Here is a 14,554-nt window from a genome sequence, read left to right as displayed (position 1 = left end):
TTCGAAAGTCTTTTTAAAAGAAACCATAGAGAATCCATTTCCTCTAAAAACTCTTCTAACTAAAAGAAACACTTTCATAAAATTAGCCAAATAGAAAAGCAACTTTTGAATCTCAAAAGCTAGTTTTAATTTCTCAAAAAGTAATGCCAAACAAGCCTTCGATCTCAGAGAACTTCTGAAGACAACTCGCTCAAACAGAGTGAGAATTTATCTGTTGTCACGAAAGAGATCAAAAGGTGAAAGATTTGCTACCAAAAATTGGGAAACGTTCATGCAATTTTCCCATCAATACACTTTACATCCTACAACGAAATGTGAGAATACTTATCAGCACAAACTCTATCTATCAAACATGACTACAAGACCAACTGAAACCTGCCTCATCTGAAAGAACAAAAATAAAATACTGCAGATGCAAGTTGTTAAATGCACACCTAATTTAACATCCAGCCCTAAGAAAAACTACATTGATGGTCTAGATTATACAGTAGACAAGAAGCTCATGAGTGCAGATGTAACAAATTTGCAGATGGTTCCATCAAGTTGCAGCTCCTCTTCGACGCTTCTTTCCAGTAGTCTTTGTCTCGCTTGCTGGGGGTGTGGATGTATCTTGCGATTTTCCCTTCTTGCTTTCTGACATTTTCCCAGTATTGGTTGTTTTCTCCTTTACATGATCACTTTCTTTCAAGATCTTCGACAGACTGGATTTTGTCTTGCCCTTACCATTAGCACCAATAGTATGGGAACTTCGAGGACTTTTGTCCTTAGACTTGGAAGTCTTGTGTGTGTCTTGCTTAGAATGACCAGAAGTCTTCGCTGTATCAACATCTTTAGATTTGCCTGATGCTTTCAGGGAATCATCAAGAGATTTACCCCCAGAACTTGAGATGTCATCATCGGACTTAAGGTCAGCTTTGGCATCATGCTTAGATTTACGGCCAGAAGTTGTTGCAGTGTTTTTCAGGTTGCTGGAGGATGCATATACATCAGAAATCATTTTGTAACACACTGAATTTCAACAAAAGATGTAACATATACCATGAAAAACTGACTACAAAATACCAAACCTTTTACGAGAAATCTTTGTCTTTCCATCATTACTTGATGCTTCAGGATTTGTTTTAGCTTTCTTTGTATTCCTGATGGAAGGAAGCAGAATATCAACCTCCGAAATCAATGTACTTGCAGCCTTCCAACTAAACTGTAATGTCCCTTCTCATTTTTCTCCATGAAGTTAAATTCATAAATAGGGAAACCAAAACATCTTAAATACTGCCTCCCACTCGTATCATTATGCCCCCATTTGGTCCTCATTAATTTTCATTCCATTACATTTCATTTTTTTTCTCTCCTATTTTCAACCACACAATCTTTCATAAAATAATATTACACGTAAATCGAAAACTTTTCCTTCTCTTTCAACCACTCATTTTTCATAAAAATACTATTCCACCCATTCTCATTAACACAAAATGCATTTTTCTCCATGAAGTTAAATTCATAAATAGGGAAACCAAAACATCTTAAATACTGCCTCCCACTCGTATCATTATGCCCCCGTTTGGTCCTCATTAATTTTCATTCCATTACATTTCATTTTTTTCTCTCCTATTTTCAACCACACAATCTTTCATAAAATAATATTACACGTAAATCGAAAACTTTTCCTTCTCTTTCAACCACTCATTTTTCATAAAAATACTATTCCACCCATTCTCATTACCACAAAATAGGGGCCAAACGGGGGCTATACATATCTACAACAGGGCTTACTGGATTTAGAAGTTTAATTCCTAAACTACCCTTATATAATTGTAATAATCATGTTTTAAGTGATATTCAAGCTTTTAGTGTCTGTGTTACAGATAATTTGACATATCATGGATTCACTTGCATGTGTTCAAAACAAATTCTTCATGCGTGCCTAAAGAAACTAGTTAATAGTTCATTTATGTACGGAGACAAAAGAAGTATGGGAAAGGAACAAGGGTGGAGAGCTATTTCAGGCCACTCAGCTCCTGAGAGTATTACATAGGTAATCTTCACTAACTAATGTAACTTCACACATTAAAAAGAACTTGAATTACAATCAACCCAACTTTTTATCTCAATATTCAAGCAATTAGTCATGTCCATAATCTAACAAACTGGGTAAATATATGATGATATTCTTTTAAACTCAAAACGTGCTTTCAAATATATACGTTTTTCAAATTACCATTAAGCAAGTTAAAAAAGTTCTTTGAGATTAAAATATCATTAAAGAAAGCGGCTGAGGGTCACAATACTTACATTTCAGAGGGAATATCAGCACTTGCACGTTCAACTGGTAGCCCCTGCCAAGAAATGGATAGCAAAGATATAGAAAACCAGGAAGTGTGAGGTACTGTAATAAAATGAAAAAGGTACTTACAGCATCCGACACCAAGCCATCTTCAACTAATTCCCACTTCTCATTTTTAAGATATAATATTTCTTCATCTCCATCTTGGTACAATATCTGTATAATATAAAAGCAACAATATATATTAGAACAAATTTCACCTGCAAAACAAATAGAAGCTATTAAAATGCAGATCCTAGAACCTGGAGATTACACTGACCTTGTGCTTCTTTCTGACAGAATCAAAAGAATCAACAATGCCTTCATAAAACCTGAAATTAATAAAGCACTATTACAAATCACAAGCAGAACACATTCATCTTCCTCTACTAGGGCTAAGTTATAGACAAAATAACATAGAGGAGACAGTTGAAAGCAGGAAAAATGACATTTTTAAGACAGATTTACACATGCATGTTCTGATAGTATTTTTTTATTGACTATACAAAGGCACAACACCTCAACCTGACAAAGCCCAGTTTAAGAGCATCTTAATATTGCTACAGTAGGAGAAGAAAGGCAGCAGAGAAGTTGATAAAATGAGAGAAGTTCCCCTTATTAACTACTTTAGTACAAAAACAAAATGTAAGAAACGCACTTACATGCGATCTTTTGGCCACCAAACTTTAACTTTTGAACCAACCAAATTCTCACCATACTCTATAGTCCCAGATGCCTAACATAAACAACAAATTAGATACAATAAAGGAAATCAAAATCTCAAAGGTATGAAAGATGCATATTAATTGGCTCTACATGTCCTAAGATTTTGTTGCTGTAAATGGGTAAGAATAATGAGACTATCCAATAAAGAAAAGGCAAGAAATGCCAAGCCCCTCACGGACCACAACCACGTGACCATTCTCAACAAAAATCAAAACCTCCAAACATACATTAAAAAGAGCAAAGTATGAAGAGAACATTGGAGTGAATTATCCAGATACGATTCCATGTACCTCAAAAGGAAGTTTCAAATACAACTATCAGTGACATTCAAAGTTCTGCAACCATGAAGCACAGACATTGTTGTAAAGTTGGCAACAGTGTCCGACGCCTATTAGACTTAGACACGATACAACACATCCTACATGCCACATGGGATGGCCTATATTTTTGTACTTTTTGTATCTGAAACTCGAAGGACATGACACATCATAAACATGGGAAGTCCCATTCTGCAATTTTGGGGATATAAAGTTCACAAAAAATATATATTAATTAAAACAATTGAAATAATGTGAGAAAAAAATGTACGAACTTCATAACAATTTTTTATTTCTACATGTATATGGAAAAAGATGTCATAGATAACTATATAATCTGTAGAAATTTAATCTGCGTGAGGTATAAAAGGTGTGGCTGTGGCACTATGAGCTAAATACTAGAGATAAATACGAACTGCAAATGAAATCAATCATCAATCAAACAGAAAATGTGTTGTGATGGCGATGCCTGACATTTGATAACATTCGAGTTGTACGAAAAGAAACTGCAAGTCCTTACTTTGTCAGAGCTTGGAGTACCCTTTCTCTTGCTACTCATCCTTGGGGTTTCTTCCTGGTTGCCTTCATCTTTAGTTGATTTTCTAGGAGACCTCGGGGAAGGAACCGTGTGCTTTAAAAAGCCAGAAAAGAAGACAGTTAAATGAACTAAGTAACACGGATCAGGAGAAGTAATGCAGAATTAGGACGACAATTTATAGAAAATCTGATTTACCCTGGCATCATCTTTTGCAGAAGATTTCAATACACCTTTCTCTACTCCGGCTTTTACACGCCCACGCCCACGATTACCCTTGATGCCATATTCCTTCTTTGATGAGGATCCATCCTCCTTTCTATTATTGGCACCAACTGGTTTGTCCATCTCATTTTGCAATTTTTCGTCTGAATGACTTGTGGGGCCACCCTCTTTGCATGCATCTTCCTCAGACAACACTTGATTCTCGTTAGAAATCTCAGCAGGCTCTCTTCCTAAGCGCCTCCTCTTCTTCGCTTCTGAGTCACTCGCTCCATCGAATGCCTTCTCAGCAGCAGCATCATCATCAGACACTCTCTTCTCTTTAATAAAGTTTTCTTTCCTTTTTTTCCTGCCACCCTTCTTAGGGTGACTCTCGTCAAGAAGTTTGCCAGTTGGAGATGGAGACGCAACATTTAGAACCTCTCTCTCGGATGCATTTGATGGAGGCAGGTCATTCTCCGTCTCTTTTACTTTATCCAAAGACTTTGCTGTCTCAAGAGTTGCCCCACCAGGGGGAGCATGAAATTCTTTGTCCTCGCTCTCTCTCTGATCCGGCACTTGCTTCATTTCTTTTTCACCATTGACAATATCAGAAGTTTCTATTGAATTATTTGAAGTGTTAGGTTCCCTTCCTCTCTCCTTAGATGCTTGGTCAGGCTTGGGCTCTGAACTAATTAATTTTTCAGCAGCCAAATCATCAGACTCAGTCTTGGATGTCAATCCATCATCAAGGGCCTCTTCCTTCTTAAAATCTGCATTGGTCATAATTCCACCATTTCCAGGCTCGCAAACACCATTACTCACAATTGCCTTGGGCGAACTTTTAACATTGGGATTTTGTTTTTCAGAACTTGTCTCTTCTGTAACATCTTTAGCCAACTGTTCAGACAAAGCCAAAGCATTTACAGATCTATCTACCATTAATACTCAGTTCGCATATCTAAGCAATCATCTGAACTTTTTGGTCTAAATTATTACAGCCTCATCAAGTACATAAATTTAAAGCATTTCATGAGCAAAAGGTGAGACTACAATAATATGAGAAACATAAAAGCAGAGGATTGGAACATTATCGTATTCCCCTTCAATATGAGGCTAGCACAATTTGTTCCAGTGACTACAAGCCATATAATTTGTTCCATTGACACATTTTGTATTGAATGTTCCTAAGCCAGATCCTTAACTTTGTCTGGATTTCTCTAACCACTCCATCTCTTTCATTTGTTTACATCATTTCACTCAGATATCTTCAAATCAAAGTCGTTGCTCATCTTTGTTATTTAAAGAAAAGAAGATGAAGCAACAAGGTGAATGAAGATCCTAAGAACATATTGAACTTAATCTGATAGACACAAATCTCACTCACCACTAAAAAATTCAAGATTGAATAGAAAACACCATTAGTTTAAATCTGGTAACTGTTGTTCAGCCAATAGTTGTTGGGATCTTGGAGGCTGTGGACTAAATTATTGATGTCTCATGTGTCTAAGATGAGTCCTTTGCTGCAGCAGTTTAGGTCGTAAGACAATTTTAGACACAAAATGCAAGGTCTGGTGGTGGTGAGTAGTGATGTATGGCATGCGGTTGGTCAGCAAAGCAGAATTTGACTGCCAATTGCTTCCAGTGTGTCGGATTTCATTAGAAGAGCAATCAACTGTAATAAGTGCAGTCGTAAACCAGAGGGGGGCTATCACTTGAAACAAGAGTTGAACTCATAACTATGGCATTTTTTTTCTTTTTAACATTTATTATTTTATAAATCAATGCATTAACCTTTTCAACATAAGATGGCAGGGATAAAACACGGGCACAGAAAAAGATTGAAGCAGCTTAGGTCCTTTACAACCAGCATTCATCATAAAAGTTTCACCATGAATATCATTATTTTCTCTCTACTTTTTCTTCATAATGGAAAAAGAGAAGAATAACATAAGACTAAAGTAATGTGGAAGGTGAAGTTTAGCATTCATCTGTGCATAATATGCATAAAACTTGGATTCCTGGAAAGTGATCATTACTGAGATGAAGGAATATAGGATATGTACATAACACAAACAGCAAAAGAAGGGTTACAAGGTAATAAAAAAAAAGTAATTTACATTTTTATTTTTTTATTCACTTGTTTGGCAGATGGACATTATTGCTACAACAAAAGGGGAAGAAATTATAGCAATTTGGAAAGAAATAAAATAATTCAGCAGCTTGCCTGAGTTGCCAGAACCCGCTCTGGAGAGTCCCTAGCAGTATTCCTCTCAGTAACCTTGTATCATCAACTTACTAAGTCAGGACAAAATACTAAAAGCTCAAATTCAAATGGTAAAGTGATTATTACTGAGATGAAGTATGACACATGTACAGATCACCAATACGAAAAAGAAGGCTAACAAGGAAATCACGAAGAAAAAAATGTATTTGACAAATTTAGCAGACTGGTATTGTTGCTACAACAAAAGGGAGCAGAAATTATAGCAATTTGAAAAAGGAATAAAATAATTCAGTAGCTTACCTGAGTTGCCAAAGCACGATCTGGAGAGTCACTTGCAGAATTCCTCTCTGTAACCTTGTATTATCAAGTTAATAAGTCAGGACAAAATACTAAAAGCTCGAATTTTAAATGGTAAAGTGATTATCATTGAGATGAAGGAAGTATGGAACATGTTCATATCAAAACTACGAAAAAGAAGGCTAACAACAAGGGGGAAAAATGTAATTCACAAACTTGGCAGATGGGCATCATAGCTACAACAAAATGAAGCAGAAATTGTAGTAAATTGAAAAGGAATAAAATAATTTAGTAACGTACCTGGGTTACCAAAACCTGATCCGAAGGGTCACTAGCAGACTTCTTCTCAATAACCTTGTATCATCAACTTACCAAGTCAGGACAGAATACCAAAAGTTCAAATTCAAATGGTAAAAGATGGTAGCAATTCTATCATTGAAAAGCATCAAGCTGGGATCTATTGCAAAACAACACTAGTTTTAGGATGTCAGTATCTATAGTAAATGCCATACAAATCAAATTCAACTGCCACACAAATTTCATTCTTTTGAGCACAGTAGCAAATGCACCACAATTGTTGTAGCATAAGGTGCAGAAAAATACTATAATGGCTTCTATTATTTAAAGATATAAAGCAATGTGGAGAATTCTGTAAACGGAACTCAGAAAAGAAGGTATAGAAAGAACAAGGCCCGCATTCTTGCATCACAAAAAAATGTGAAACTGGACTGAGAAATGTAAAAGAAACAGACGATGTCATGGTAACAATAACTACAGGAGCTAAGCATTGCCGGTACCAGAAGCAAAATGAGGCAAGTAATTCCTGCTTAACCAAATGATACAAAATATATGAAAATTTCCACACAGGAAAAGGCAACAATCGATTGTAAGTATTAAGGGAACATACCAACTGGTCACCATGGGTACTGTCACTGCTATGACCAACAGGACCATCAGCATCTTTGCAGATAGAAGCAACAACCTCACTATAATCATCCAAAGAAATCCCCAGAGATTTTACAGTTCGTGTGAGGTAAGGTTTAAGCTTGACCCCACACTTCTCAAATACTCTCTCCCCCAATTTCATTGCAACTGGCAGAAGCTCCTGGAAGCATAATGTTCATCAGAAATGTGCAAAATGGAAAAGATAACAAGTATTCCAGTAAATGCCTGAAAAATTGACCTCGCTGTTCCTTTTCACACTGGCCAAAAGGACGGTAAGCAGTTCTGGAGAGATATCTTCACTTTCTTCTATTACAAGAATCATAATTGTCTCCATGGAAGAGAAGATATTTTCCGGATGATAATCTCTGAAAGTTGCACAAAAGTAATATGTCAGCAGTTGAAAGAGAATTCAACCCTATCTCTGACACACATGATGAGTAACTGAGGGCCACAAAATAAATTAATATATGTTTTTTTCAAATAAGAAGTTCATCAATGACAAAGATGAGTAGCAGAAAGCAGAGAACCGTTAAAGAATAAAATCTCACATCGATTAAAGATAAAAATATAGACCAACTTATAAGGTCTTGAGCTACTCCTCTTAACTAGGTTGACTTTTTAAGATGGAACCCTAAGTTTTAACATTGTATTAGAGCACATTAAACTCCAACGAACGATCCGAGACGATTTAAACTCAATCAATAAGCATATGAATTTCAAAATTGGTCTGTTCAAAGGAGCCACCATCTTGTGGGACATGTTAAGAAATAAAATCACACATCGATTAAAGATGAAAACAAAAACCAACTTATAAAGTCTTAAACTACTTTTTTTAACAAGGTTGACCTTTTAAAATGGAACCCTAAGTCTTAACAAGAACAACACTACTTCCATAAAAATATAAAAACTTTAATGCACATTTAAAAACCAATATTTTAGTCAAACAAACAATTGTAAACTATCCAAACCAGTTAGAAATGAAGGGAAGGGGAAGACAGAATGCTCAAGTCAGTAAACCATATACAGCTCCAAGCCTCCACCTAAATACGCACAATTTAAATTAAACTGATGATTTAAAGTTTAAACAATATAATGTTCCATTTATATCACCATATGATGGCCACCAAAACTGATGAATGGTGTATGGTTTCAATCATTTTCTTTGGATCTTATTGTGAAAATTAAAATCAAAAATTTGGGAGGGGCTTTGCAGATCAATCGGCTAACCAAACAATTGTCATTGGAAAGTTAGGGATTAAATGAAATTTATTGCTTAAAAAAGGTGAAGTATTGAAAAGGCTGACTGGTTTATTGGCCTGGTATTTTATTCATTGGCTAAAAGAGTAGTTACATTATTCATTGTCAATTTCTTTAGTCATGGGTCAATTTCATTTAATATTTAAAACAAAATGGGCTTGTTTGGGAAGTTAAAAAAAGGAAAAGAATTTTTTCCTCTTCTAGGGTTTAGAACCCCCCCCCCCCCCCTTTCTCTTGTACAGCCAACGCCATCCCTCCTGCACCGGAAATGGAATAGCCCATCTCTGCCTCCGGCAACAAACCACGTAGTTTTCCATTTTCATTTTCTTCGATTAATTTTAAGAGATAACTGCATGTCCCACAATGTGTCCTGCAGTACAAAATCAGCCATTAAATTTTGACACATCACCTAGCATTTTCAACACTTGTCGGGCATGTTGTGGTCCAATACACGTCGAACACTAACTCGCCGGCACCAGAAACATGTCATTGCTTCCTGATATCTATGTAATAAATTTCAAATTCTCTACCACTTGGCACGCACACACAGAGACTTAAAACTAATGATCACAAGGGTTCCAATTTCTTTTACTGCAATAGATTTTGCTTATATCTTCTGAATGTATTCTTCATTGCCCTTACTTATTAAATAGGCTTTCTACGCATATTTTGGACCCCAAACCTCCATTACAGACAATCATGAACAAAAAAAAAAAAAAATCATTAAATTCTGTTTGTAAAAGATTCCATATCAAATGGATCAATTTTCTCTTCGTGTGGGAATGTGATAGGCCACCTATCCAACTCAAGTATACCAGATGCAAGAAAGGGCAGAGGACAGGAAAGGGAATTGACAAAGGGGAGAATCAACCACCACACGGGGATAACAGAAATGGTTAAGAGGGTGGTTATAGGACACAGTTTAAACAGGAAGCAGGGAAGAAGAGAGTGCTGAATTACAGAAAGGTCTAGGGGAGAGATTGGCCTCTCGAATGCCAAATTTCGTATTTTCTATTTACTGTTGCTGAGCATAGTTCTATAGCCTTACATATTTTGTTATTTTCCTACTACAATCTAGTTGTATTTCCAGTAGTTCATATTAACATAAATATAAATACTATTCATTCCAGTCAGCTCGCTCTCACATCTGTCTTCTTAATTGTTCTTGTAATGTTGGAAGCTGCCTTTGATGTAGGGTTCTATCAAATTGGCATCAGGGCACTGATTCTAGGCAAATGAAAACAAATTTCAGCAAGGAAATGGAGGAAAAATGCAGATCCATATTCAATTGATCGGAAAAACTGCTGTCGCAATGGGAAGGAGGCCGAGAAGATGATCTGGGGTGAGATTCACACGGCCGGCTAAAAATATCAATATTCCATGGAGAAAATACAAATAGGTGGGTGTTAGAGGTGGAGAAGAATTTCTGCAAAAATCGGTTATCGGAGGCAGAGAAAATAGAGGCTGTCATAGCGTGTTTTGACGGTGAAGCATGGGATTGGTTTCAGCAGGTTGATCAACAACAACAGGTGAAGAGAAGTGAAGAGTTTTATGCTTAAGCAATTTTGCTCCTCTCCAAAGAGCACAAAATTGAAGTTCAGTCCGCAACAACAAGAGCCCACGACAAAAGAGGAAGGGCAGATGTTGGAAGCCCTAGCTTCTTCTTCGCCGGAGGAGTCTGAACAAGGACTGTTGCCGGAGGAGATGAAGACAACGATGGAAAAGGGGAAGAGAATGGCTGGAATTTATGGCTAAATTTCATATAAAAGAACCTGTGGCTTGGTTTTGGAATTGGACCAACAGGTGGATAGATGCAATGAGTCTGGGAAACAAGACCATCTGAATTTCAGCCCAACTAGAAGTAAACTTAAGCGATCTATAAGATACAGCCCATCTGATGGTTCCATAATAGCCGTGAAGCAGCTCTCGTCAAGATCAGGGCAAGGAAACCGTGAATTTCTGAACAAGTTTGGCACGATTTCGTGTTTACAACACCCAAATCTCGTTAAACTGCATGGAGGTTGTATTGAAGGAAATCAATTGCCAGTACTGTATGAGTACATAAAAAATAATAGTCTTGCTCATGTTCTATTCAATTCAGAGGAAAGCCAAATAATGCTAGATTGGACCAACAAGGCTCAAGCCATTATTAAAATTGCTCGAGGATTAGTTTTTCTTCACGATGAATCAAGACTTAAAATAGTTCACCAAGACATTAAAGCCACTAATGTTTTGCTAGATAGAGATCTAAATCCAGAAATATCGGATTTCAAATTGGCTAGGCTTAATGCAGACAAGAAGACTCATATTCGTACAAGCCATCTTGACCAAAATTCTCTCTTAGTGTATCATGAGACACACTTGCGGTCAGCTACAAATTTATTTCAGCTCATCGGGTTCAAAACTTGAACGTTTGTGGGTAGGGGCAATCAGCTATGGAGTTGACTAGGATATTATACTTGTAATAGTCGTTCCACTGAGTAAGTCCGTTCACTTCAAAAGGTTTAAAGGTCCCTCTCCACGGTGACCATGACAGGAGTTCTTGTAAAGGAAATTATATGGTTGCATGATGAATTGATCAGCCAGCAACAACTTCCACCTTGAGGACAAGGTGGATTTCGGAGGGACGGGTAATGATAGGTCACCTATCTAACTCAAGTATACCAGATGCAAGAAAGTGCTGAGGGCAGGAAAGGAATTGACAAAAAGGAGAATCAACCAACGTGTGGGGACAGCAGAAATGGTTGGGAGGGTGGTTGTAGGACATAGTATAAAAACAGGAAGCAGGGAAGAAGAGAGTATGCTGAATTACAGAAAGGTTAGGGGAGAGATTGGCCTCTTGAATGTCAAATTTCCTATTTTCTATTTAGTGTTGCTGAGTATAGTTCTATAGCTTTACATACTGTTATTTTCTTACTACAATCTAGTTATATTTCCAGTGCTTCATATTAATATAAATATAAAAACTCTTCATTCCAGTCAGCTTGATCTCACATCCGTCTTCTTAATTGTTCTGGTACCTGTTGGAAGCTGACTTTGATACAGGGTTCTATCAGAATGCAGGAAACAAGAAATCGTATATTATACGCTTTCTCGCATGCCTGATCTTTTTTAAACATAAAGATAGTATAATAAAAAAAGTGATTATGTTCTCTCTCATACTTACAAGATGCTTCCCTTTTTTTCCCTTTTTCCACAAAAACAAGAATAGGCGTATTAAAAAGATTTTAGGGGAAGATTTAGGAAAAAGCGTTGTCATTTAAGCATATACAGCCAGCCAATAAGGGGATAAACTTTACTGCGAAGTAACATAGCTAGTTCTGCACCATTCCATTCGTCATAGAATCATAAGCATCAGAATGCTAGACCACACATCATTCAAAAGATGGAAAACAAATGTTGAGGTATGACACAGATGCCTGAGACTAAAGAATGCAGTTTCTCAAAAACCAAAAAGAAACGAATCAAGTAAATAAATAAGAATCTCCACCTAGTTCAATTTTTAATAGGAAACAGCAAATAGTAAAGCTTGAAATGTTCTTCAATTGGGGGATAACGTAGCATTCAAAGACTTGGAGACAGATAACCCTCTTGAAAATGAAAGGGAAAAACAAAGACTAAAAATCACTACAAGCTTTGATAATAAAATATATAACATTGCAAAATATGGACATTATATCGCCGACAAAAGCTGCATTAAATTGTAACTACTAAGCACAGTTTCATAAAAATTCCTACCTTATGGTTTTAAGGAAATGTTGGAACATCTCAATGATCATTTGATCACATTCTAGATCCAACATGATGACACAGGACCTCACTTTGGACACAGTTTCCAGTATCATTGCCCTCTTAGCATACGATCTGCTGGATTTGTCAGATAAATGTTCAAAGGATGATACAATCAATTGAAAGATATCCTGTAATATAAACAAATTAAGTGTTATGCAAGCCCATAAAGAGGCAAAAAAGAGAATGCAAGTGGAAATATCAGCACCTTCATTCTCTCATCATCATATGGAGCATCTGGTGCAGTAATTCTAGTTATTTCATTTATGCAAGAAGCTACTGCAACTTTCACATCAATATCTGAATGCTTCAAAAGCTCATCCGCAACCAATGCCTTCATTAATGGAGAAAGAGCAGCTTGCATAGATTTTCCAGGTGACTGCTCCACTTTTGAGAGATTATCCTCAGTTTGCTTGAAGCAGAAAAAACAGAAGAAAGGATTATTGCAAGATATCAACCAGCTAATAGACTATCGGAGAATAATTTGACCACATTTTGTTCCAATTTGAAACTTCATGGACAGTTATGATAATTTGAAAAAAAAAAAAAAAAATGCACTTGCATATCTGTAAAATAGGAAACAGATTCGTTCAGAAAATTGATGATAAAATGCAATTCACAAGTTTTACATATCCCAAAGTCTGCAGGTTCCAGAATTATATAAACAAACTTGAGAGATCAAGGTCCTGAAAGGATAAAAACTAGATGCAAGGATCCAGATTCACTTTTATTTTGCAACCAAGGCATGATATTATTGACACTTGCAGCAATTTTGTCAACATGTCAACGAATGATTGAGTGGGAAGCACTGAGTGGGTTTCATATCAGTAGTTGATTCCTTAAACTCTACTTAGAAAATTATTAACTGTACAACAATATAACTGATAATGGGAGAGAAGATGCAATGCGTGATAATAGAAGAAGCAATTGGTCAGAATGAACTGTAGAATTAAGTGCTCAGTTGAAATTATTCAATGAGAACAAGAAATTAAGTATAAAAACATTGTAACAGTAATAATTACGCTAAAAACTATTTTTTTTTACGGAATTAAGAAATCAAGCAATGTTGTGGAACCAGAAATCGCAAGATATTTGTTAGGGCTCACATCAAGCAAAGACAGGAGGTCATCAACAGATTCCGGAGGCTGAAGAAGCCTGTTTCCAGCAGCCGCCAGTTCTTCTTCCATCTTTGTGTCTAAATCGTTTTCGGGGGGAAAAAAACTTTATCAGATCTCTTCACGGGGGAGAGAACTTCTAATTGCAATTCAGAAATCTAGGCAACATGAAAACAATAGATATCAGAGACGAAGATATAGATTTAGATAGAGTGAGATTTACTATTGTTTGTGCTATTCTGGAAGGAAAAACAAATCTTGAAACCCTAGAATAGCAGCAAAACCCACAAACGAACCAACACGACCTTCCGGAGCAAAGCCACTGGCTCTCTTTCGTTGTTTTATTTTTTATTTTCTTCTGGTCCCAATATATCGTCGTAGTAGCAAGTTGCTCGAAAATGAGAAAATAATCTATATACTTTCAATACACCGTCATTAACATAGATTGATAATTAATTGTACTAGAAATAAATAGCATACATTGTCTTTTAAAATATATGTACAAGATTAATCAATGCGTTTACTTGTTCAATTAATTTTACATTTCATTTATTATTTCACACGATACTAATATATTTTATGTTTTTATAATAAGAAGATCGACAATGTGTATCAATTCCTCGATTCATCCACTTTAAAATCATTTTCAACCACACATTTACACAATAAAATATTACACTCATTAACCTAACTTTATTTTATTTTTACTTTTTAACCACACATTTTTCAAAAAAAGTATTATTCAAAACTGTGTTTTTAAATTTTAAAGCCACCAATCAAGGATTAAATAAGGCATGTACATATTGTTAGTATGATGATATG

At 36.1% G+C, this 14,554-nt stretch overlaps 1 protein-coding gene across 5 annotated transcripts; it reads right to left on the bottom strand.

Moving 5' to 3' along the window:
• Positions 1 to 225: 225 nt before the first annotated feature.
• Positions 226 to 14,129, bottom strand: LOC111407445 (neurofilament heavy polypeptide-like). Of its 5 annotated transcripts, none has more exons than XM_023036913.1 (17): positions 14,029 to 14,129; positions 13,724 to 13,890; positions 12,826 to 13,029; positions 12,567 to 12,748; positions 7,810 to 7,936; positions 7,534 to 7,731; positions 6,927 to 6,980; positions 6,630 to 6,683; positions 6,330 to 6,383; positions 4,100 to 5,002; positions 3,887 to 3,997; positions 2,986 to 3,059; positions 2,604 to 2,655; positions 2,414 to 2,500; positions 2,293 to 2,336; positions 1,068 to 1,139; positions 226 to 968 (listed from the first exon to the last, which is right to left on the bottom strand). In XM_023036913.1, the coding sequence occupies exons 2-17, from the start codon at positions 13,802 to 13,804 to the stop codon at positions 539 to 541; spliced, it is 2,727 nt and encodes a 908-aa protein (XP_022892681.1). In that variant the 5' UTR covers positions 13,805 to 13,890; positions 14,029 to 14,129; the 3' UTR covers positions 226 to 538. The 5 variants fall into 5 exon arrangements, with proteins under 5 accessions (XP_022892681.1, XP_022892683.1, XP_022892679.1 ...); XM_023036915.1 differs by having other exon boundaries at positions 14,038 to 14,110; XM_023036911.1 differs by having other exon boundaries at positions 13,724 to 13,812; positions 13,956 to 14,107.
• Between the last annotated feature and the right edge of the window lie 425 nt (positions 14,130 to 14,554).

This window comes from Olea europaea, chromosome 13, assembly GCF_002742605.1.
Source record: "Olea europaea var. sylvestris chromosome 13, O_europaea_v1, whole genome shotgun sequence".
In the NCBI taxonomy this organism is placed as follows: domain Eukaryota; kingdom Viridiplantae; phylum Streptophyta; class Magnoliopsida; order Lamiales; family Oleaceae; genus Olea; species Olea europaea.
This window is presented reverse-complemented; position numbering and strand designations above follow the sequence as displayed.